This window comes from Poecile atricapillus, chromosome 16 (assembly GCF_030490865.1).
Source record: "Poecile atricapillus isolate bPoeAtr1 chromosome 16, bPoeAtr1.hap1, whole genome shotgun sequence".
NCBI classification, from domain to species: domain Eukaryota; kingdom Metazoa; phylum Chordata; class Aves; order Passeriformes; family Paridae; genus Poecile; species Poecile atricapillus.
Window position 1 is genome coordinate 7455346 of NC_081264.1, and position 25398 is coordinate 7480743.

The 25398-nt window shown below is 42.4% G+C and overlaps 1 protein-coding gene across 3 annotated transcripts in view; it reads left to right on the forward strand.

Moving 5' to 3' along the window:
• The window catches only part of ARVCF (ARVCF delta catenin family member), a 136393-nt gene that overhangs the window by 75512 nt on the left and 35483 nt on the right, over positions 1–25398 (forward strand). For all 3 annotated transcript variants that reach the window (XM_058851801.1, XM_058851803.1, XM_058851802.1), the window contains 4 exons: positions 63–246; positions 13162–13279; positions 14530–14701; positions 21449–21520. In XM_058851801.1, coding sequence (XP_058707784.1) covers positions 63–246; positions 13162–13279; positions 14530–14701; positions 21449–21520 — 546 coding nt within the window. The remainder of the gene's footprint in view (positions 1–62; positions 247–13161; positions 13280–14529; positions 14702–21448; positions 21521–25398) is intronic.

Below are 25398 nucleotides of genomic sequence, written 5' to 3' on the forward strand. Positions count from 1 at the left end.
TCTATTTAACCTACAGATTTAATGTGGTTGTTATACTCTGGTTATTTAATAATCCCCTGCAGGCACTCTGTGGAATTTATCCTCCTACGAGCCCCTGAAGATGGTCATCATCAACCATGGTCTGCAGACGCTGACCAACGAGGTGATCATCCCCCACTCGGGCTGGGAGAGCGAGCCCAACGAGGACTCGAAGCCGCGCGACGCCGAGTGGACAACGGTCTTCAAGAACACCTCTGGCTGCCTGCGGTAAGGCACAGCTGTGGATTGGGTTTCCCACAGTTTCTTGGGTTTTTTAGTGAAGAATTTGAGCTGCTGACTGTTTAGGATTCTAAGTATTCCTTCTAAAATTCCTTGGAAAGGAGCTTTTTCTGGTTTCATACTGTGTTAGCAATTCTGAGAGCACCTTGCAAGCAGGACAGTCCATGCTAAAAGCTAGAGTCAGGAGGAGTCCTAAAGCAGTCTGAAAAACCTGAAGTACCAATGTTCCCCTAAACAGAGTGGGTCTTATTTCGCTTTTCGTTTGAGAAAAAAGAGTTATGCTCTCTTTAGATTTTTCAGCTTTGTGATGAAGTCAGTTGGTTTGAATAAAACAAATAAGGATTTGGCATTATACCTTCTGTTGCTCTTAAATGTACTCCTGTCAGATTTTTGCTGAAGAATGCATCTTCAGAAGGTAGTTCATTTCTGTTTCTTGGGCTTGTGGTCTCTAAATTGCAATAACTATTCCCCCAAATAACTTCACAAATGAAGAAAGTAATGAAAAGTGTTCTGAAAGGGCCCATTACTGAAATTATTTGCAGTCCCACTGGAAGCTGAGGTCCTTTAAGCAGACTCCAGGCATCATAGGGTTTTACTTACTAGTGTCTCATTTCTAAGGGTGTTCTGCAAGAGGAAATTAGTCATGGTGAGGGAATGAAAGGATTATCTCAATGAATATGAGATTCTCCAGTAAGTATAGACAATAAATTGGTCATTAGTAGACTAGCCTAATCCACATCAAATTGTATTAGTATGTGGATCCAGTCAAACTTCTGTATTCCAGGGTATCTCTTGGTTCATTCATCAGTTGGGTTTGGGTTTTTGTGTTTGTTTGTTGGGTTTTTTTTTATTTTGAAGTAAGGCACTGATTCTACAGGAAACTCAAAAGCTTGTGCCCTTTTGGACATTGTATTCTTAAAGCCTACAAAGAAGGGTGAGGAACAGTACTGAGTTGTCAGAGAATTTAGACTTCTAATATTTCAAAGTGGTCCTCATGCATCAGGTCAGCACCCAGTGAATGGTGTCTGCTTCTGCTGTTGAAGGGGGAAATGTCTTTCAGTCCTTTCATCTCTGGTCACTGCTCTCATAGTCAGGAGGGACTTTGTGCTTCCTGGTGGAAAATTTGAAGCTTCCATCAGATGTGTGGCAAGGTGATCTCATGCTTCACTGAGGCTGCTTAAGGTAGATGGGGATGTGAGAGCAGGGAAAGGTAATCTGGAAAAGGTAATCTGTCCATGTCTCTGCTGGGAGACACCACCTCTTGCACAGGAACTGGGGAGGGCTGCCCTGCTGTCTCCCCTTTTCGTGCAGTGAGGTGAGTGAAAGCAGGAAAGAGACAGGAGCAGGTGAGTGTTTCCTGTTCCCATGTCAGGGACATTACAAACACCTTTTGTAGAGCACTTCCGGATCTAGGGGTCTAAATGGACGTATCAAAAGTAATTAACATTAAAACTGTTGGAAATTATTTTGTGTTGTGTGTTGAAATCCTCTGCAGCTCATCTTTAAAAGCAGCAGCAAGATGTGATAGTTAACACCAACAGAGAATAAATTGTTGCAGCCATCTGTCTGACAGACATCAGTGTTTAAAAACCCCTTTGCCTACGCTTCTCTCGTTGACACAGTAGCTGGTCCTAGAAATTCAATCTTCCACAAATGGAGCTTATTGCAGACTGCAAACTGTTCACCAGTTTGATATTTAATTGGGAGGTTAGGCCTCTTGATGATGTGCCAGCCTCCCTTTGTCCTCTTTGAAAGTGAGCCTCAGGTGTGAGCTGCGTTGTCTCCCAAAATAACTGGAACAATCTCTGAGCTTCTGAGGTTTCAGATGTCCTTGCAGTTCAGGTATCTAAGCAGAAGACAGGCGTTGTGCATGCAGGATGGCATTCATTTCAGTGTCATTTTTTCAGTTAATAAAGTTTACCAACAGATGTGGGTGAGTTTGTTTCAAACTCAGTGATTCACAGCATGAACTGACAGTTAATTATTACTTGATTTGCTTTTAACACTGCTTACTCATCTTTATTTTGTTCTTAATCTAGGTTTCTTCTTTGATAATGTGGAGCCATGGAAACATTCATTTCAAAATAATTAAAAACAAGTAATTAAAAAAAACCCACACTACAATTATATACCTTTACTTCTTCAATTCCTGGTCCATCTCATTTTCCTTTCCAGTCTTACCCATTTTCCCCCTGTGTAACTTGTTTCTCCCTCTCCTCACTCTGGGGTTTCAGGCACTGCTGTGTGTGCAGGTCTGAGTGGGTGAGGGTGAGCTGATACCTGGTACCAGGTATCCTTCCTAGGCACCTTGGCCCAGTGGATGGATGAAGAGCTGCATTAACAGCAGGGATAGTGTGGTGTGGCAGGCACCTGAAGGGTGCTTCAGCTGCAGGGTCAGTAATAGGGGCCAATACCTGAGCAAAGATCTGTAGCTGCACCAGGGCTGGGAATTCACTTAAAAGATAAGTGCCATGATCCATGTACTCTGCCCTTGGCTGGAGCTTTCTGTAGCCCTGATTTACCCACTTGGTGAAGTAACAAAATTCCCTCTGTGATGCTGGATACTGATTTTGGTTTGTGTGGCCACAGGACTTGTACCCAAAAAGGGGCCTGCTCTTTATCTGTGTCTGATATGGAAAAACATTGGACCTGATAATTTACAAACTGGAAATCAGAGAAGCTGCTCACAGTTTATCTTTGAGAAATCTGCTTTGCTGTGTTACTTCATTCTGGGCTTACCTGGGACACTCAGTGGTGTCCATTCCAGGTTACTGTAGCTGACTACAAACACCCAGAGCCAGTGGGAATCAAAGGAGGAAGAGGCCACTGGTGCAGGTCTATATTGACTGTTGTTTATTTAAAGGGCTCCTTCTAAAGTCAAGCCCTCTCCTGTGACTGTGCCCATTGTAGGGATTTTTGGAATCCTGGTATCATGTGCAGCATAGCTGTTGGGTTCTGTGTGCCATCTCACTCTGCACTTGACTTGCCAAAAACTCTGTTCAAATAAATGTTTGGGGGAATCCTGTGTTCCCCTTTGGAAACTTGGCAGCACAGCAAATTGCAAAGTATGATATGATAATGAAATTTATTGGCTGCTCTTTTGTTATCTTGCCCACTGAAGTTTTCAGAAACTAGTGCAGGTGATGATAATTTTGTCTCCATTCTTATCCTGAGATCAGGAAAAAGATGCTTCCTCTTACCTTGCTGTGTTTCTAAGGGCAGACCCAATATGATGAATAGGTCTGCAATATCCATAATCACTTTACTGCTCCAAATGGTCATGAGCCTTCTGTGGGATGCTGCCTTGGGTGTCATTTTGTAAAACAGGACTATTCTTATATTCTGTTGAAGCTGATAAAAGAAACGTGTGGTAGAAATCTGGAAAAAAACAGTAAAAATCAAAGCAAAGTGGATTTTTGGTTATGAAGCAATAGGACTGGGGAGGAAGTAAGGATGACGTTTGTTTACTATAGGAGAATCATTATGTATGCACAGATGTTCCTTCATTTCATTTACAATACCAGTTTTATATTTCATATTGTATTTTAGTCTTTTAAGTATGTGGAGAATGTCTCTTCTAGCTACTGCATTTTTAATTTTTTTATTTTTTTAATATTTTTTTTTTAAACCCTTAAATCCCTACTGGCATTTGCAATCCAGAAGCATTTGTCTTCAAATTGCACTTCAGGTGAAATAATGGAATGATTTAATGCATCTTCATGAGGCCATTTCATGATCCTTTCTCCAACTTTTACCCGGACATTGAGGTACTTTAGGAGAAGAGTATGAGTTGAGCTCTTGTGGGAAAGATGGATCTGTGGTTCCTGAACACCCAGGCAGTACAGAGACCTTCCCTGGGTCCCCTGGTTTCTCCTAAGGTGCCTCCCTGCTTTGGAGGGAAGTTGCTGCATCTGTGGATCAGAGGACTGTTGCAGTCACATCATCTTGCTAGTTTTCTGTGGAGATACCTACCATGATTCCTAGTTATCTGGAAGCAGCAAGAATTTTAATGGTTTAAAAATTAAATTCATTCTGGGCTTAATTGCTGTTTTCTGCCTAATTACTTTTAATTCTCTCTTGGATTTTTTCACTTATAAGAGGACAGAGTAGAACTTAGTTCCTAAATTGCCAACTTTCTAGCCTGACTCCTGTGCTAAACTGACCTGCTGTCAACAAATGTTAAATGAATTAATTTGCATAGCAAACAGATGCAAAGTGCTCCTTTTTCCAGGAGTACCATCTGTAGTTGTAGCATTTCTTGTCAGTTCTCCAAGTACACAGAAATTCGTATTCACAAATACCCTCAGGGTTCAGAGCCCTGGCCAAGGTGTATGAACACAAACAAACTGCACCCACCTGACTTTCCCTAAAAACACGCATTCTTCAGCTGGAGATTGCACATAACAGCTTGTCCAACATCAGCCCCTAAGAAGGGAAGGGATAACCTGGTGGCTGGAGCTGTACCAGGAGGCTTGAGAAGTGTTGATTTATTTGCTGTTGGGTTACTGCACTGACATAATTACAGGCAAAATTAATGGTATAAACCTTTTTGTGGTTTAATTTTTAATAGCCCTGTCTCCTTCTGGCTTTGTTGAGGTTCAGGCTGCTTGAGTGCCTTAAGGGAATCTAGACTTCACTGATCTTCATTCTTCTGTCTTTAATGTGGGACTGGCACCTCAGTGTGTACCTTCCTCTGAAGTTGCTGTAAATACCAGTAGTTCAAAGATTTTGAAATGGTTCATCCTACAGACATCAACTGGGAATAAGCAACTCCTGTAGGTATAAATGAAGGGTTTGGTCCCATGGAATCAAAACCTGAGAGGTTTGGTAAATGTCAGATACGATGTTCGAAGACATGGCATAAGGTGGATTCAGAGCCAGAAATATACTCCACCAGGTTGAGAAATGATGTAAAAGTATCTGCAGGCTCCTCTTAGGTACTTCAGAGGAAAAATGACTGCCAGAGCTTGATGGTAAATCAGTAATACTTGGGATGTGTCAAATCATTTTTGTATGCAAATATTCTAAGCCTTTGTTCTGAGGAGGACAGAGCATTATGGTACATGCCTGTACATCTTGTCCTGCAGATGTCACTTGCAGTGTTTCAGTCACAGGTAAGGCTGAGTGAGAGTCCTCATGTCTTTATATATTTGTAACAAGTGTGTGTACCCAGACAAGCCCTGCACACACTGTTTGTAGCAGGAGTGTGGGCGTCTGTGAGGCACCTGGAGGTAAAGAAGGTTTGTCAGGCAACCTGTGGTCTTGTTTGGGCAGAAAAGGTCTCTCTCTTTGTCCTGGAAAATACCTGTATTGGTATTTTCAGTAGTGTTGGTGTGCCTGTTTTTTCTTCCCATTGCTGTGTGCTGAATTTGAGGAATGAAAAGAAGGTTGTCAAAACCTGGTTCTTATGCCCTCCTTTCTTATTAATGATTAATGTGTGGCTTTTCTCTGAAGAAAAGTGCCTGGGAATTAGAGCTTTCAAAATGCATTACTTTCAAGCTCTATCCATCTCTAGATCCTGGAGGCATGATAATAGTATGTGGTGACAGTCACCGAATGTTTGTCCTGTGTGCACTCATATACTGGAGGCAGCCTTCATCTCCAGCTGAGGTGCCAGTCTGTGACCTGCAAGTGCTGCCTAGTGCAGAGCAGGGTGCAGGAGGTGAGGCTCAGGTGACACTGCTGTGGTGCTGCCAGATGGTGTCAAGGGAGCTTTACTCACTGAAGCATGGCAGAATTGAGAAGGTAGAAACTAAAGGCTGGCACCTGAAAATTCACATTTCCCGCTTTCGTATCAGCAACCAATTTGCATTAGTACAGAGCCCTCCTCAGCAGCTACACTTCTCCCCATCTCCAAAAAGGGTTCTTGCACAAAGTTGTTTGTTTGATGTTCCCTCTTACTCTGTGTGTTCTCCTATCCTAGTTCAAGTGGTCTTTCCTGTGCTTTTGCAGGGCAGTTGTTTAACCAAGATCATCTGGAGAGGACTTGTCCCAAAAGTGAATGCATCGCTGTCCCATGCAGGGGAGCTGAGGGTAGATGCTGCCATCTCTGTCCCCCACTCACCCGCAGTGCTTGGAGGCCACTGGGCTCATGTTGTGTTCAGAGTGGGTGCAGCCTTTGGGAGATTGATGTCCCAGGTACTGGAGCTAAGGATACTGTCAGTTTTTTGGTGTGCAACAGGTGCTTTTGAAGTGGACTTCCAGTGAAGGAATAGTTTCAGAAAGAGATAAAAATGGAACCAAAATTTGCCCGTGAATCTTCACTTAGGAGGCAGCAAGTAGCACGAAAAGGGAGAAGCTTATCTGCCCAACCCAGACTGGAAAAAATCAACTCAAATTAAAAACCCACACAAAAGAGAGGAGTGAGGGAAGGCAGTTTCTTAATTAGCTTACTGATACTGTGCAGGATCACAGCATATGGCTGTCCTGGGGCTTATATGATGAGCAGAGCGTTTAATTCGTGCTAGTAAGGAGCTGTTAGGGTTCCTCCTGACAGTTCCTGATGTTTAGCTTGTAATATAAATAAATTATGCATAGATTTTAGCAGCAGAGACATAACCTAGTTACATGCAACCTTAATGCTTTACAATCATATCTTGAGGTATAAATTTAAAGTTGTGCACTTGCTTACTGCCTTTTGTCATTACTTAGGAATGAATCTAGGTCCCTCCTCCTCTGGCTGTCAGGAAAGGGAATCTACAAATATGTCTGTTGTTGTGGTGGGGTGAAGAGCAGGACTGCAGCAAAGGTCCCTGCACCCACTCTAATGGATGCAGTCTGCTTTGGAAGGCTTGTGAGCCCCGATCCTTTTAAGAGTAGTGCCATCTCTTTTCTGTGTTTTTGAGATTCTTTGTAATGGCAGCAAGCATGTGTGATAAAGCAAGCAGAGCCCCTTGGCCTTTCCTGCAGGCAGAGACTGGGATAATTTGGAAGCTAAGTAGCTGCTGGGCATCGAGGAATTCTCGTGCAATGCGTTTCTGCATCATTTTACATTACAGGAGAGCAAGCTAAGGCCCTCCAAGTAGGTCATGCAGGAGTAACCAGTCAGTATTTTACTGAAAAGGCATTACAAGCTGTTTTGGGTGTAGAATGCCACAGATAAGAAGGTACAGATGTCAAGTCCATCATTTGTTAAACTGTACTCTTGAGCTCCAGCCTGCTGGAGAGCTCTTGTAGGTGGTGCAGACATGGATATGAGGTGACAGGGTGACCTGTAGATCTCTTGTTCTGTGCCAGTTTTGCTGGAGCATAGACTAAGCTCATAAAGCCCTTTTTCAGGGGTAGCTTTTGCCGTGTCCTTTTGAGCAATCGGTCAACTAAACAAAGCCAACCACTCTATTTAAATAGGTGGAAGGGTTTGCATCCAAAGAAACTGGGGCTGCTCTGCTGCTTCTCTCTTGGGTGTAACTGGTCAGTGAATGCTGGAATGGAGCAGCAGTATCCACTTGGATCCCAGGTCTGAACAACTACTTCCCAGCTGCTCCTTTACCTAAATGAGCATCAGCAGAGCTTCTCTGGCTTTCTGCTCATTTCACTTGGACTTTGGCATTTTTCTGCTTTCTTTACCATATTCTCTGCTTGAGTTCTGATTGAGCTGTCTGCTGACAAACTGCATTGTGCTATGGAGGGCCCTCTGACCAGAGCTGCTTGGATCAGGCTGTCTTTGTGTCACAGGCAGCTTCTTTCTTTTTCTCTCGTTTTCAGAACAATGAACTTTAATACCAATTAAACTTTCTGATATTTGATGTGAACTGAAGTATGGAATCCATTCTATTTCTGCATGAAATGATGGAATGATTTTTAAGTGTTGTACATTCCTCCTTTGAGACATAGCAGACTTCAAAATGCACTTGGAAATAGAGTTCATTTACTACATCTATTATTGATCCATCTCCTTTGGCTGGCATCCAAATAAAATTTTCTTTATTATGAAGCAGTGTGTGGGTATGGAAGGGTTGTTTGTATAGCAAGGGTTCTGCCTTCCAGACTAGGTGGACAGAACAACTAATACATTTTAAGCTAGACTTGTGAGAAGCTGGCAGTCTTTTATCAGCTGAAGTATGCAAAGCTCAGTGTCTGGACAGCAAAGCCTCAGTGATGGTGCTGGTCAGAGCCTAGCAAGGGGTTGGAAAGAGCTCATCACTGTCTCAGCTTCATCTCTTAGCTGGGATTCTTCCAGGGAAAGGTGGAAGCGTTAGGAGGATGTCTTGAAAATTTCAAGTTCAACTTCCTATTTATAGAAAAAGCAGAGTCTTCAAGCTGTTGTCTTCATTCCCAGCTAGATCTCTAAACAAAGTGCTTTTTACACCTGCTGAACTGAGGCAGGAGGGTAAGTGTTCAGTAATACTCCAGCCTTGGCTTCATCTGCAGCACGGTGGGATAGCAACTGATGGGGCTCTCCAGCCAAGTGACAGACACAACAGTCCTGGAAATACTAGTTTCAATTTTCAGAGAAGAAGGTGTCTCTGCCTTTATTTTCAACTTTCTCTTTATCATTAAAAAGAAAACAATCCAAAAGCTCTCCCCATCTCCACTCTGTCTGTCAGATTATTAGGGAGAGCACAGAGGGGGCAGTGCCACATGATTGCCTTGAAAGAGTGGAAATTAAGTACCCATACTTAATTACTTTTAAGTCTTTTCTCTTGAAGATAATTCTGGTGTGTGGCACAGACAGTAGTAACAGCTCACCTCTCCTAGGGATGAGGAATGCCAGCTTTGTTCTGCAGATGTAAATGTAGGATTCAGAATTGCATATTATTAAGACAGCTCTTTGCTGATAATGATAACCTTATCTAAGGCGTGAACAGATTTCTCAGCACGCTCGCCCCCGTTCTCTGAAGTCTTTAATAGCAACAGACTGCATTCCTAGCCTGATGAGTTTCTATGCTGGTGGGTATTTACTTTTATTTAACATTTACTTAGTGCTTCTTTGCTTTGTTGTTTTGGGGTTTTTTCCCAGGGAAAGCACATACTGCAACATCCTTACAAATTCTCTTCCACTAGTCCTGGCCACAGTCTGGACTCCAAGAATTTGAGGAAGAATCCAGGTTGCTTTTTCTAGATAAAGGCTGGAGATTTAAAATCTCTGGAATGAGATTTGTGCTTTACTGTGTTAAATAAATCAGTCATGCAGTTGGTTTCGTTCCTATATACCTGGAGTTACATAATTCTGTGTTTTGTTTTTGTTCAGACTGCGTATATTTACAAGAAGCACGCTGAAGGTTTCTATTACCCTTTGCATTGTGACGTAAGAAAGACAGTTCTGATTTTAAAATACATTTGTCATTTAACAGACTTTTGGAAAAGTATTGAAAAGCAGGAAAGTCAGGGAAAGCAGCAGAGACCTTCCTGAGGGTGAAGAGACAAGGCAAGGAAAACAGATTGTACAGAATACTGGGGATGAATGGCAGGTCTCATTTGTCACTGGTTTGTGTAAAAATAGTTTGGGTAGTTCCCCCTCACCATTCCCACCCTTCTGAATGAGCAGTCATTTTTTCTTTATTTTTCTTTGTAACAGGATATTTGCTCATCAGCAGAGCCTCAAAAGCCTTGCAGAATTGTTCAAACTTCAATAAGTGGCTTTGACTTATATCTGCAGCGGTTCTTGATTTTAATTTGCCCCAGCAAGCAAGTCAGTGAGATCATTTGTTGAGTTGCAGGATCTTGTGGCCATGCCAGTTCTTGCATGGCAGCCTGTCTCCTAAGTAACAGAGTTAGCAGCACCTCAGCTGGGGTCTCAGCTGCCTTTCTGTTTGATATCTTGTGTGAAACACTCCATCTACTGAAAAATTACTTCTAGTGTAAAGCAATACTTGTCTAATGTGTAGAAAAGTTAAATGAAAAGCAAAGCTTTCTACTTTCTCCAAGTCTGGATGCCATATGTTACATATCTCCATTGCATGAGTTTCTGGCCAGGGTGAGGCTGTGCATTCCTTCTGTGGAGTGTTGCCCTGTGTAAGGGGACTCTAAAGCCTCTCTTAACTGCTGGAATCAGTCATGTTTGTTGATTTCCATCACTCATGGAAGAAGGGTGTTCAGAAACCTTGCTTTGAAAACTTCCTTTGGACGATGGTTTGGTTACATTTCATTCCATCACGTTTAACAGATAAAAGATGCAGAACAATCCAGGTCAGATGTGAAATGGGAAGAGATTTTTCCTGACTCCTGTCACTGGAGTGTACTGTCAGGTTGACTATTCCATGGCAGTTTCTGTCCTTTTTCATGACTGGTGCCAGCAGTAGCCCACCTGTCCATGTTGTCCCTTTTGTTTTCATCCTCCAGCCCTTCCTGAAGACCCAAGGTGAATTTGATCAGTGACTACCAGGTGATGCTTTTCAAGGAGGTGGATGGTAGAGTCTTAACATCACAGCAGAAATACAACCTGGCATTTTCCTGGGTTGATGGGACTTGTGAAGGCAGCTCTGGATCATGGAAACCAAACCTTGCAGCACTTCTCCTGGGATTGCCAGATGAGAATTTAGTCAAAGCATGCTGTCATCATTTTCACAGGGCCCACCTTAGTTTAGAGCTTAGAGATGACTGGCATGGATCTGAAATGCAAATATTTCCATGGGGTTTTGGAGATGTTCACTGCCTTCTGCAGTGTTGGAGCAGCAGGAAGAGCAGACTCATGACGCAGGTGCTGATCTCCCTGGGCTTTGTCTGCCTGAGATCTGCCTGGACTGCTGGGACAGGAGTGGGAGCTGAGCTCTCCCGTAGGTCTGGGGTACAGTTACAGACAAGGAAATGGGGTTTATTCTTCCATGGCAGATAAATCCCAAGGGCTGCAGGAAGCTCATTACCCAGGGAGGGAGGACTAACAAAATCCCGAGAGTTGGGTATTTATAGAGCAGATGTTTCTGCATGAGATGCTCATAAAGATACATTTTGTGATGTGCTAGTTAAAATATTAAAACTGCAAAGTTTGATGTCTGGATAACTTAGTCATAGCATTAATTAGCTATTAACTTGATCTTGCAGAGTTTTCATGCTTATTTATGTGTGATATATGTGGGAATATTTTCTCAGGGCATTAATTTTCAGTAATTTTTTCTGTAGTTCAAGAGACAGTGAAATCAGCAGGTCACACATACAATATTATAATATTTTTTTCAGTCATAACCTTATCAGTGTCTACCTTGGTATTAGCCCCAGTACAGATCAAGAAGAAAGCAGGATACACAATACTGTGACACTGTTCATAACCAAAGTTAAAATAAATTTGGTTCAAGTATGGTAGCACAAATGAGCCACAGAAAAATCTGTTCTGAGTGGGCCATAGGGCAAGGAAGGTGTGAAGGTTGAGCTGTTCTGCCTTTAGTCTGCAAGTGTTGCTTCTGAATTCTAACACTCTGAGACTTAATGAGGGAATAAAAAATGTGATACACAGCTCCAGATAAGACCATTTATAGTGCATTTCTGTCACCCTGAAGCTTAATAAGTTGTGTTCCACATTAATAGATGTGCTTGAAGGTGGAGCTGCTATCATTTATTGTTATAACTCCTGAAAGGTATTTCAGAGAATATGAATTCTAATTTCAGTTTCATAAAGACGTAGCATTAAAATTCACATTTGTGTTTTTGATACAAAAGGATTAGTACAACTTGAGATGGGAAAACAGCATGTAGAATTCTCTTCCATCTATCCTGTAGAATCATTTTAATATCCACCTTACCTGCCTCCTAGCATTCATTGCCAGAGGTGAAGCTGTGTTAGGATTTGAGGAGAGAATTCATTTATCTGTGCATTTCATTTGTGTTCTTAATTGAAAGTTAATGTGCTGTTACAGCTCACAATTAAGTGCCTTCAGATTTTGAGAGATCTCCGAGAAAATGTGAGTTTTCCTAGCTACGCAATTAGCACAGTAGCCTGCCCAGAATGACCAGGACATGAGAAGGGACCACGATTGATCTGTTAATTACTTGGAGATTGGCAGTCTATCTAGTTAAAAGCAAAAACTGACTGCATGATCCTGATAACAGAAGGTAATGATGTTGTCCTGAGCTTTTGAGAGGTAACCTTACATGGCTTTGTGGGATTCAAAGACCTGGAAGTTGAAAGGTTGTGTGTGTTATTGTTGAAAAAAGTGCCTTTCAGCTTTGGGAAGAGCTTCCATACAGGTTTGGTCAGTGAGCACTATTAAGAATAATTCTGTCACTTCATCTTCCCCTAAATAAAAAGGGGGGGAAGGCAGCATTTGGAAAATTGACTTGAATTTTATATATTTGTTGGGTAATGGCAGACTGATGCTTCTGCAAGGCTGGGGTATCAGTTTGTGCCTGCTCGGAGAGAGACAAGTTCAAAGGTCCTCTCTGACAGTTTCTGCAGTCACTGACAAGTGTAACTTAAAGTGACTCCAAGTAGCCTTCCATTCTGTCTGGCTTCTTCTATCTGTGGAATTCTCTTGTGCAGTGTTTTGAGAAATTCAAAGCCATGTAAACTGTTGTTGTTCCCTTACCAGAGGTGACTGATCAAGACTTTGTGCTGAATCTGCTGCACACAGCCTTTTCAGTTTCTGTGGCCATGATACTGCTGAGCAATCTTGTGACTTTGCTTGTTTTTCTTAAGGTGGTGAAAGTATCTTTCCGTTTGGAACTGCTGGTTTTGAAATTAAATTTTTGGTTTGCATACTGTTTGCTCTGCAGACTCCAGGCTGGTTTAAGGTAGTCTCTGGACTCACCCGCAATGTAGAGAATGTGTTCCCCTTTTTGATCAGGCTCAGAGAGTTGCAGATGTGCATTGCCCATGCTTTACTGAGATTTAGGAGGTTTGTCAGTCTACTTGGCCTCCTAATTTTTCATCCAAGGTGATGAGTTCTTAATAATTGTAGTATAAATCAATGCACCTTCAGCTTTGCAGTGAAGGCTACAGGGCTGAATTTTCTTTCAACTCTCTCCTGTCAGGAATGTCAGTTCAGATGGAGCAGAAGCACGCAGAAGACTGAGAGAGTGTGATGGCCTGGTGGATGCCCTCCTTCATGCTTTGCAGTCTGCGGTTGGCAAGAAGGACACGGACAATAAGGTGAATTTGAGTATTAAAACATAGAGGATGTTTGCATTAATTTATGCTGAAGTGTTGCACTGGGATCCAACTTCTGTTTGCTGGTATCAGAAGAAGATTATGCTTGCCTCAGAAAATAGAGTAATTGTCTTCATCTCATCTCTGGTATGTGTGGTACTGCTGATGGGGTATCCGCAGGATGCCGCTGTGTTTCTCTCTATGGCTGGTGAGGGGAGCAAAGGCTGGTCGCTGAGAGAGATGGGGAGAGTAGGTCTTTATTAGCAGTGACATTATTGCTATTGTTCTGCATTACTTAATTGGCATTTATAAGTGCAGTCTCCAAATCAGAATTGAGTCCCATTTGCACAAAGCAGCAAAGGAGTCAGTTCCCATTTTAAAGACTTTATTCAGCACCATCTCTGAAGACTGAAGTGCTTAGACACTAAGAAATGCCTTCAGACCTGCAGCACTTTCACTGTAGCTTTTTTTTTTTTTAGTGCAGATTTTATTAATCTGTTTTTATCATCTTGTGGCACTTGAAAGTGTATTTATATGCATAAGGAATATAATAACTTTAACCTGTTTAAAAAAAGAGCATACTATTTCTTTATAACACCAGAAGGCTTGTAAAGCATCGTTATTTTATTCTGAATCTCACCATGTGATGGCCTGAACAGGGGAGTTACAAAGCCTTGTTACTTAATCAGGTAATTTTGGAAGTGGATTTTGTAACCACCTGGTGGTTTCCATTGCAACCTACAGAGCATTGCTCTTGTCAGAACCCGATGTGCTGTGGATTAGCTATTACTACAGGACAACGTGTGTTCGCATTGAAATCCTCACAAGGCCTAGCTTTTGACCCAGAGAAAATTTAATAAAATGGGCCCCTTGGAGATTGTAAATGTTGGAAGAACGAGAGAGAGACTTGGATTAAAATAAGATCCTTATATGATCATTTTCTGCTGTGTGTTTGATCTTTTGGTGAATTGTATTCTTTATGTAAGATCAAGTGGTATTTTTGATTAGAGAGTTTTCATTTTGAATGGATACTATTTATAAAGCGTTTCACTTTTGGAAAAATAAAATGGGGTTTAGAAGAAGAATGAACTTTAATTTAAGGGTCTTGACTAAATCTTCCTTGAGAGCTGCATGGATTTCCTGGAACAGGTGGCCTTCTTTTTTTCAATTTCCCCAATCCCTCCTCTGTGCAATACAATGGTTTGCAGGTAAGGGGTGCAATACTTCGTATAACATCAATTTCTCTGTGACAGTCTGTGGAGAACTGTGTGTGCATCATGCGGAACCTTTCCTATCATGTCCACAAAGAGGTCCCTGGAGCTGATAAGTACCAAGAACTAGATGCTGGTCAGACTACAGGCACAGGAGGCTCCCAGAAGAAGAAGAAAGATGATGCTGGTTGTTTTGGTGGAAAAAAAGCTAAAGGTACGTGCTGCAGATAGCTCAGACCTGGAAATTGATGTGGGGGTAATGTTGCTGTGCAAGCACATTCATCGTGCTTGTTTAGGATGATGCAGCTTTTGGAGTGTTTGCAGTGTCCTGGCATGTGTTTATCTCCCATGTTGCACCACTATTGGATGTTTGGGATTCTTTTTTCCACAATTGCTGTAAGTTTGTTTGGCTTTAAACAGGAGTGCTGCATGCTGACAGATGACACTGCTGTTGGAAAAAGGTGGATGTGCTCTGCCTCTCCTCTGCATTGCTGTGTTCTTGAATCTGTCACCTCTGCTCAGTCCCCTTGCCTGGCTGTGTAGCATGTGTCCCCTTCTTGGGAAGCCAGGCCAGCATGGATCCATCCATCCATCCATCCCCTTGCATGGCACTCCTGCCTGTACATCTTCCATGCCTCAAGACTCTCGTACTTGAAAACAAACTAAAAGCCTTCCCTCCCACTCAGCCAAAACGTACAACCTCCCAGTTCAGTCACTATTTCAGTAATTTAAATTGCAAACACGATTTTTGCTTTTAATTGTCAGTCACTTTTAGACCTGTTCTCTCCTCTGGGGCATGAGTGTTGCAAATGAGTTTCATTACAAAAGAGGATTAATAGTCTCAGTAGCCCCCCTTCCATGTTTCCTTTACAAAGAGACACTCAAATTATAATCTGTTTTCTTTGTTGTTTTAGAGAAATTACTATTCTAGACTGAATTGTTTTCTTTCCTTTTTTAGAGAAATGACTGTTCTAGATGAATTCAGAGATAATAAATTCCATTTTCTGTCTAGGCTTCATTCTCCTCATTCATGTCTGCACACATCCTGGCTTATTATTTATAGCCAGGTACAAGTAAGGGTTTTGCCCCTAAAGAACTGATATGGAGTTGTTTGAACTTGATGGACTGTGTGGTGCTCATTACTCTTTGATATGACCTGCACAAGTTATTAAAATATTATGTGTTTCCATATGCGTTAGGGAAGTCATCACAGTGTGAACTTGCTTTTGCAGACTAGTCTGTCATCAACTACATTTAAACTGTTTAAAATAAAAAATTGATGGGAATCTTCTGAAAGAGGGGAGGGAGCTGGGGGGAACTAAGGAAATAATTCTGCCTGTTCTTACAGGGAGTGACTGAACCTGCAGTGTGATACCCTTTGGAGACCTTGCATGAGTGCTGACTTGAGCCTGTTCCCCTCCACTTGCAGTTCATGTTGTTGCTTTGCTTGAGAGCAACACATCAATGGAAACACTTTTAGCCATAAAAGCTCTGAGTGCCCCGTGGGAGGAGGGGAGGGCGTTGTGCTGAGGGGACCTGTCCTCATCCCCTCGATGGCAGTGACCAGGAGCACTCCCAGGTGTGTGTCCCACCCAGGTGTCTGCCAGATCCCACCTAGAGATCCCTCTCCTGGGGCTGTGCACCCAGGTACTTCCGTTCATCAGCTCAAGCACCAGCTCATGTCTTTTGGGATAAATTGGTCTCAAAATCATCTGTTGCTGGGGATGAGCCTGTGGATTGCAGCAAGCAGTGCAGGCACTCAGTGACAGCTTGGGTTTGGCTCTGTGTGTTCAGCAGGAAATGACAATATTTTTTAATGGTTTTTTCCACCTTTTTGCAGTGCTCTTTTGAAGGCATGCTGTTCCCCTGAGGGAAATCAACTGGTGATAATGCTGAGCTCACAGCTCATAGGATGTAGATCGGAAGAATAGAGGGTCTCAGACGACTGTTGTGCTTAAAAAGAAAAGTTAAAATCTATTCATAAATGTGCTTTTAAAATCATAAAGAGAAACTCCCTTGTCTCGCTGTTACATTTACGTGGATACTGGTCTGAACCTATCTTAATTTTCTCAGTCTTCAAAATCAACCTATTCTCTCCTTTTCATGTTCACTTAATCTCACAGTGTTTCCATGTTTATTTTGTTTTATTTCATGGTCATTGATCACAGCGTTTCAAACACTTGTGCAAAGGGCTAGTCATCCTTCTGTCCCCTCAATTCTGTGAGCACCTTTTCATTTAATAAAGAGAAAGAAAAGCTTAAAAAAAAACCAAAAAAAACCCCCACAAAACTGTGCATAGAAAGATTGGGAATTTTTAGCAGGAACAGAAGGAAGGGAGAAAGTGAAATACCTTGGTTTGGTTTTTTTAATTGATGAAGCTTCTCTAGTCTTGTAATACTCAGGTTTTGAACCTGTTCTGTGAAATTCTACCTCTTTGTGACTGTTCCTTTGTATTTTCTTCATCGTGTAAATTTTTGTTTTTCTTTTGCTGCTTTTCTGGTAATTAGAGGAGTGGTTCAATCAAGGTGAGTCTGCAATATTTTCTTTTCATCATCACCATAACATGCTTTGCTCAGCTTTCACGTGCAAGGCTAAGAGCTGAAATCAAGGTCTTGTTCATCCACCTTCTCCTCTGCTTCCCCAGCACATCCTCCTGTTCATTTCAGCAGACATGGAAAAATCCTCTGAGGGAGCTTTTGCAGTTTGGTCTTTCCATGCCACAAATGGAAAGCACAAGGATTTACTCATTTTTGGTGTAAGTGCAGTAGGGGAACTGCTGAGCAGCTGACCTGCTAAGCCCAGGAGAGCAGGAACACCCAAGTGTGGGTTGTGTCACCAGCCCTGTCTGATGGAAGGCTCTGCTGGCTGGGCTGGGGAGTGGAAGGAGCTGTGAGTTGCAGCACTTGGGTGCGTGTTCTCAGGGGTGCTTGGTTCTTTTTCTTTGTGGGCACATGCCTGGGCTGCTGCAGCTCTGTTACTGTCACACACAGGAGCTGAGTGAAGCTACCTCAGTACCTTTCTCAGGGGCTTTGGTTGGCTGGCTTCAGCTTCTCCTCCCAGCACAATAAGTAAAATTGCACCTGGAAGACACAAAAAACTTCCCTTGGCTGGGAAGTTGATAGGCTGTGGGTGCCTGGGAGACTCCTTTACTGAGACTAATTTGGGGATGAAGGCAGGGGCATTTTCAGGTTGTGACATTTATTTCAGGTTATGGGTTCTAGAGGGTTGGGCCAAAGGAGAAACGCTGGGGATGGGAAAATCCAACCAACCAAAATCTAATTGCTCCATCCAAGAAATGGTGCTGGGTAGTGTTCTGCAGGACACTGATTTTGGACTGTGAGTGGTAAGGCTGTGGAAGATGGACTTGTTGGCAGGACAGAGCTCAGCCCTTGGTTTCTGTCGCTCCTTTGTGGCCAGCTCAGGGGCTGTATTAATGAGCACCAGGGAGGATAAGGTGGGATAGTTATGAAGAAATACTTTGCCTTAAACTTTTATTTCAACCAGAAAGCAAGCATTTGGGAATTAATCCTTCAGCAGAAGTGATCTGGCTGCACCATGGTATGATTATCCAGTAAAGCAAAACAACATTTGAGGAAGATCAACAGCAACATTAGTGGTTAATAACACTGGGTCACACTTCAGAGTCTGTATGGAGTTTCTGACAGATGGAAAATGCTGAAGGTCATGTTTTGGTTGTTTCTTACATAATGAAAAGTAGCAAGGGGAGAGAGGGGAAGAATTTTAATCCCTCTGTTTCAGAGACTGTAAATTGCATCTTGCACAAGCAAGTCTCCTGTCAGGCAATTTTCCCAAACCAGAGTGCTGTGCCAGTCCTACAGCCAGGTCTCATAAAACAGGCCTGTCAGCGGGCATGTTCAAAACTGTCTCTTGGCAAAGTTTGGAGCTATGCTTCTCGTCCAACAGCGTTGGCTTTTCTCTAACACACCTCAGGCTGAAAAACCTGAAGAACCTAGACATGAGTGGAAATGGAAATGTGCAAAAACAGATCTTAAACTTCTCTCCTACTGCAGGTGCAGTTTGTGCTGTGGTTTCAGACCCCTGTGGTGCACAACCCGATTGTGAAGGCCCAAGAAGCAGCAGTGGTGTGCTCCATACAAATCTCAGCCACCTGGGTTGTGTGTGTTCACATCCCTGTTGTGAACAAATGCACAGGCTCAAGGGACAGAGCAGGGTGTTCAGAGCTACAGAATCTGGCAGTGACTCTGATTATCTCATGTTATCAGGGCTGCATGGGGATGGCTGAGAGGGTTTTAATCAGTAGACTTTGAATTGCTAAATTTGGTCACCTTTTTAGAAACTCCAGTATTTGTGAAAATCAAATGGGAAAAAGAACTGCTGGGCCTCAGATTGAAACCTTTGCTTTCAGGGTGGATTTGTTTTGGAGTGTTCCTGCAGTTTGCTCACCTTGTCTCTATAGGAAAGCCCTGGAAATGTAGGTGCTTGGGATATTTCCAAACCAAATCCATTTGATTAATCAAGTAATTTGTAGAGTTGAAATCCCCTTGGTCAGAGTTGTGTGTTCTGTACTGCTGCCATTGGCAAGCAGCTGGCAGCTCATGCTTTGAACAGACGGGCTTTGGCCTGTGAGGTGGGAGTTCCTCAGAGGGCTGAGACACAAACCAGCAGAGGCTCCTCCAAACCAGTGTTTGCTGTCTGGCCCAGAAATAGAGACAGCAACTAAGGAGCCCAGAGCACAGGTGGAGGGTGCTGTCTTTATGAAAGATGGGTCAGTAAATAGGCAGCTGCTTTGGCATTCCCGGCTCAAAAGTAGCAGCCAACACTGCACTCCTGGACAATTCCTCCATAACAAGTTGTGCAGACAGTGTTTACTAAACACTGCCACTGGGAAGAAGGGAACTCTTGCTGTGCCATCTCTGTTCTGCAGGGCTGATGGAAGTGCCAAACCAACCTTTAAATTACAGAGAGAACTTCCAAAATGAGTAGTTGTGTCAAGTAAGGGTCTGGCTCTCTGAGAACATGTTCTGAGGTTTAAACTATCTAATGGCAAAGACAGGAAATTTGGGGTCATGTGAAAAAACAGTTTGTCCTACTTGTACATAAGATGGAGTCACATTTAGTGGTTTGCTTTAAGTCTCTAATTTTTCCTACACTGACTTCCTTCCTTGAATGCTTTTTTCCTTTTAATTCCCTCTGCCCTGCTTTTTCCTGTCAATGCCCTAAGGGTCAACAGCGGTTTGCAGCAAGTAACTGGGTTCAGCTGCCATTAGGAAATGGGAAATGCAAAGTCCTTTGGTGATGTGCAGCACTTTTTCTTTCTGGTATTTGATTCCCCAAGCAATGTGTTGCTCCTTTCACAGAGCAAAAAATTGTTGGAAGGCTGCAAAGTGTCACTGATTCCTGTCCCTTCGTTTAGAAAAGATACCTTTCAAGGAGTGCTGTGGTACCTGGCTGCATGACCTTTTGGCAGCTTAGATGAGCATTTACATACTTTAGTTAAGGAAATTACTTCAGATGGGCAGAATTTCCAGGTGCATGTTTTGTTTTGCACAATAGTTGAAGTTAGCTGATATTCTGTGTTGACATTTCAGAAGAAAAGAGTGATTCCATCTCCTCTGAAAGAAAGGGAGAGGATGGAATATTACCTCGAGGTGGGATTTCCTTCTTAGTGTTATTCCTAAATATTCATAACAGTATTTAAAAGCTCTAATTCTTCTCTGTACACTACTGATTATTTTTATCCTTTTGTCAAGAGGAAAGGTAGAGCGACCCATTGAATTCACTGTGCATGTACCAAGCCCCTCTGCTGTAACAAGGCAAGGACTGGCCTTTCCCATCTCGTGACCTGTTGGCAGTGGAGACTCAGACTAATCTCCTCATTACATTTTCAAGAACCATTTTCCTGTTTGCTTTTAAGCAGCCTGACTGGTGGAGCTTCCAGCCCTTTCTGTAAAACCTCCATTAAGAGCCTGGTAGTCCCTGTGCAGAAGCCAATTCTGGCAGCTTAAATTGCATTGTCTGAATTCATCCCATCATACCTGCCTTCCCTGCTCTGGAGGGAGAGGGACTAAATAACTTGATTTTTCCCCCCTCAGAATAATTTGGGAAAGCTAGGCTGTACACTGCTGTCCTCAGAAGCCATGCAGATTCTTGCACTGCCTTCCCAGTCTCACTCTCTGCTGCCAATATTCCTCTGATGGCATGGTTCCTGCTTATCCCACAGCTTCCATGTGGGCTTACCCAAGACAGTGTCTCTCCTTGGGGGCATGGAAACTAACCCTTCCCTCCCCATGTGTTTACATAACCTTGAATTCTCAAACTAAAGTGCAGATTTTGTTCTGTTTTATGTAAAGGTTGTATAAATTAAAGCTGATGTAATAGTTTGGCACTGTTTCTTAGCAAAAGTATGGGATTATTTCCATTTGCCTCTAATAAAGAGCAAAAATGACACTTTGTTGATTGAAGGGCAATTCAAAGTTAAGTTGTTGGATGCTGTCTGTACAATATATTGAATCTGGGTCTTCCTGCCTGGTTGTTGCATTGAGAACAGAGGCTGCAAAGCAAAGCTGTTACGTTTTTTGCTCTGCTGATGAGTTTTTGCTTGAGCTAAGCTTCAGGTCAGAATTCCTCTGTGAAAACAAGTAAACACTGGGCTTCTGAGGGAGGGGCACAGCTTTACCAGGATGGGAAATGGCACAATTTTCCAAGGTTTAAAGCACTCCTAAGAGTCTCTGAAATGCTAGTGCTAAGCATGTTTGCAGATCAACCTGAAAGCAGTGTGGGTGTTGGTCCCTAAGTTTGCTCATGCTAAAACCACAGCTGTGCAGCTGGACTGTGAGTCAGATACATACAATTATGGGTAGCAGTATGTGATTTATATTCTGGGTCTGTATCTTCTCCCATCTTGTAGATGCACATGACAGTAACTTACCTGTCAGTTTACTGACAGTCTTCTCCATCTGTTGTCTTCTTTTTTGCACAGGAAAGAAGAATGGAGATTTGGACAGGAATTTTGATACACTTGATTTGCCTAAGCGGTCTGAAGCAGCAAAAGGTAATGCTAATGTTTGTGCTTTTGGAAATAACAAGTAGCTTGGGAGCTGGAGGCTCTTAAAGGGACTTGAGACATGAGCTCTGATCTCTTTCTTTTGTAGTCAGTTAATTGAAATAATGGATGTATCTGTGCATGCTGTTACCAAGTGTTGAATACTGGATATGAATTTTTATCTAAGACTGTTGAATTGGTGGAATCTCATAGAAGCCGGTCTGATTTGGTGTTAGGTGATTGTAACTCCAGAGAGGGGTGAGTGCAAGCTCTCCTCCTCCATGGCTCCATCTGCAACCCACCTGCACCAGACCTGACTGTAAGGAGTTGTGAAATGCATTCAGTGAGAGTACTTGGCACTAACCCTTTCCCCTCCCTGGCATCTCTGTCATTCTTCAGCATTTTGTGGAATTGGGTGACAGCAAGGGCATGAGGATTTTTGCCTTTACTGATAGTCTGTCTTCCCCTGAACACGGTATTCCTCCCTGTCTGTAGTGAGAGGTACTTAGTTTTCCAAAATATAGGAGATTCACAGAAAAAATTCTTCTGCATTGTGCTTTTGTATTTCAGCTCTGGCAGAGGTAGAATCTTTCACAGTCTGAATTCCCTTCTTGCATGCATGGTACTTTTTTAAATTGGAGATTAGGAGGTGATTTGGGATTTTGTCAGAATTCTTAAAGCATTGGATGGTGCTTTGAGACTTGCACAGGTTTTGATTTGAAATGTGTGCGATGTCTCTGCGAAGATCCAGCCATTGTCATGGCAACTGCTGCGGTGCCACCCTGTCAGCCTCACCTTAATGAGCTCTGAATACCCAGAACTACCTGAGTATTCCTCAGAAGAAAAATTTTAAACATTTTCTGCATCACATGGAGAATTTTGGAGAGTATAAAGAGGCAGTCTAACTCAGTGGCCTTGGGATACCTGAATTATGCTCTTTTGGTGACCTCAATCCAGTCCACTTATCTGTGCTTCAATTTCCTTGCTATTAACTGAGAGCAACAACAGAGGCCGTGTCTGACATCCTCAGAGATGTGCTGATAGTCAGTAATGGTGTAATAATTATACACACATATTGCTGCACTCACTTGAATTCACAGTGAAACTCTGATGATATGCAAACTAATCCTAATATGTAGATGAATCTATTTACAGAAACCCTTTATAGTGGATGCAGTTTCTAGTCTTATGCCTAAACACTGATTTTTATTTGGTGCATTAGTGCACAAGATCTTCTGTATCTTGTGAAATAATGTAAGATACTGATGAACCTCTCAGAAGCCACAGTACCATCCTATTTAGAGAGCTGCAGGAAACTTCTAACCAGCCTTCACTGGCTGCCATCAGTTCAGACTGGGAGCTGATTACAGTGCAGAGCAAGGAGGCACCTTTAGAGGATGCAGGAAAAGAAAGGAATGCAAAATACAGCAAAGGCTTCAGCATTTGCATTCCTTTCTAAATGCGATTGGAGTGTAGGTGCCACTAAAGGGAAAAGGTGGAAATCAAGAATTTCTGCAAGGAAATGTGTCTCGCATAGCTCTCTTTAAAATAAGATTAAAATCTTTCATGTGGCTGTGTTAATGGTAGAAGTGATTGTGCAGATCTGATGGGAGATGTATCTGTCTCTGAGCTTATGCAGCTTGTTATAATATTCAGTTGCTAGAAATCTTACACTCTTGAAGAGGTTGTTTGATAATTTTGAGATACCCCCATTTAATCAAAGTCAAATAAAATACATATCTCATGCTAGATAAGGTCAGGAGATTAATCCCACAGCATTTTGAAAGAAGCACTTTGACTTGAATAAAGGCACAAGTAACTATTGACTTGTGTGCTAAGAAAAAGCCAAGACAGTGATGCATTTTTGTTCACTTTTTTGCCAGTAGCTTCCTGCCAAGCATGTCATTTGCTTGAGAGTTCCTGGATACTAAAGGTTCTAACAAGGTTTGCTTGAACTTTAAATTGTTCAGTAAAATAAAGAAAATAAAATTGCAGTTTTAAAATCCTTAAGAGGTCTGGTCAGATGTCTTCTATAGAGTTATAATTGGCTCTGATGAGATCAGCTCTCAGCTGAGGCAGAATCTCGTTACCAAGATGGAAAAATCATGCAAGTTTTAATGATCAAAAGCACTCAGATTGAGTGACATGATGAAGTGCTATTTCAAAAATCAACAATTATAGATTAATCTCTTTCATGTATTATTAAAGCCATATTAAAGTGAATTTTCAGCTGGAATCTTTGTGAGCAGATGAAATTGCAGTTATACGATTTGTTCATGCAATGCAGCAAATGAACATTGTGGTAGTTAACAAATATTGGGATGTAGCAATGTTAAGTGTCCTGTAATCTTACGGTCAACATGCATGGAGTTTATGTGGTGTCTAAAGATGTGGTTTCAAGAGTTTGACATTATGGTTTCCCTACGAGGTACTCCTAGGTATGACCACTGAGCTTAATTTGAGAGTATGTGTGTGATCACTTGAAAAAACATGGACTAGTAGCAGCAAACTAGTTCAGACCTATTTTCTATCAGCTCTGAATTATTTTAATGCTAGGAATCTCTGCCTGTTGTGCAGCCAAACATCATAAAACAACAAACTTGTCAATTGTGGGTAGGGACTGGCTAGTGTCTGTGCAGGATGCAGAGGTTTCTCAGTCCTTCAGAACATCTCTGCTGCTGCTACAATATCTTAGGAGCATCTTCATATCCTGAACAATCCAAAGGGTCCTGTGAGTTGCAACCTAGTTAACATGTTAGTATTTCACTTCCCCCCCACCTCCAGAATTTGTTCTAGTGAGGAATGAATGAAGGAAGACAGTTCTCTTTCAGAGTGATGAACTGGAGTCTCTTCCTGATGGCTCCTGGTTTTTTAATGGGAATCAGGTTTTGCTGCAGCACATCATTTGAGCAGCCCTGAAACCACTGCTAAGCCTTTAATAATTTTATGTGCTAGGCATTCTGGCAGGGGAAAGCTTCCAGTTCAGGGTTGTTATCTGTGGTAAACTGGATAATGTCAGACAGGAGAACTTGCAGTGCTTTCAGAAGCTGTCTCATCTGATATTAAAAAATAAATGTATATGCCCTGGCAGTGTCCAGAGTACTCCTGTCCTCATGAGGAAAGATTGTGAAAGAGAAGCTTCTTCTTTCCTCTTTGTTGAAAGGAGCTTATTTTTTTTTCCTGACAGTCAAAGAGAGAGAGCATAAATTTGGGGGGAAAGTGATATGAGCTTGAGAAGGGAACAGCACTAACAAGAAATTATGAATGCTGTTCTCAGAACCTTGCTAAATTTAGGACTTTCAAAAATTGCTGCTTCTGTGAGGGGTGTGGGGGGGAAAGTCTTACTGAAATCCCTTCCCCAGTCTAAAGTAGGTCAGTGATAGTGGTGCCTCCTCTGCAGCGTGTTCTCTCCTGCACTACCACAGCGCTGATTTCTCCTGTGTACACATTAAATACATAGCGTAGTACAACTCCTGTGCTTTGTTCACAGAGTCCTTAATTTCTGAGCAGGAATAGTGGCAGGAGGCTCAGACACTGGGGGAAGATGAGGATTAATCATATATGTGCAGGGGAAGGCAGTGTCTCAGATGGCACTAACTCTGCAATAAGGTTTTCTGAGCAGAATCAGGATTGATGTGTGTCAGCCCCCCAGAGATGTTACAGGGGTTGTAACATTTAATCCTCCTGTGTGAAGGTGTTGGACTGTCCACCTCTGTTCCTCAGTGCTGGAGTGTGGGAGGAGAAAGTCCAGAAGAACAGAAAAGGTTTTTTTTAATATGGACTCAGCATTAGGTTATTCCTGATTAAATCCAGACCTCTGTCCTGTCTGGTTTAAGCAGATCTCATGGCTTGTTGTTTATGCACACGTAGATCTGAGGGCAGAACAG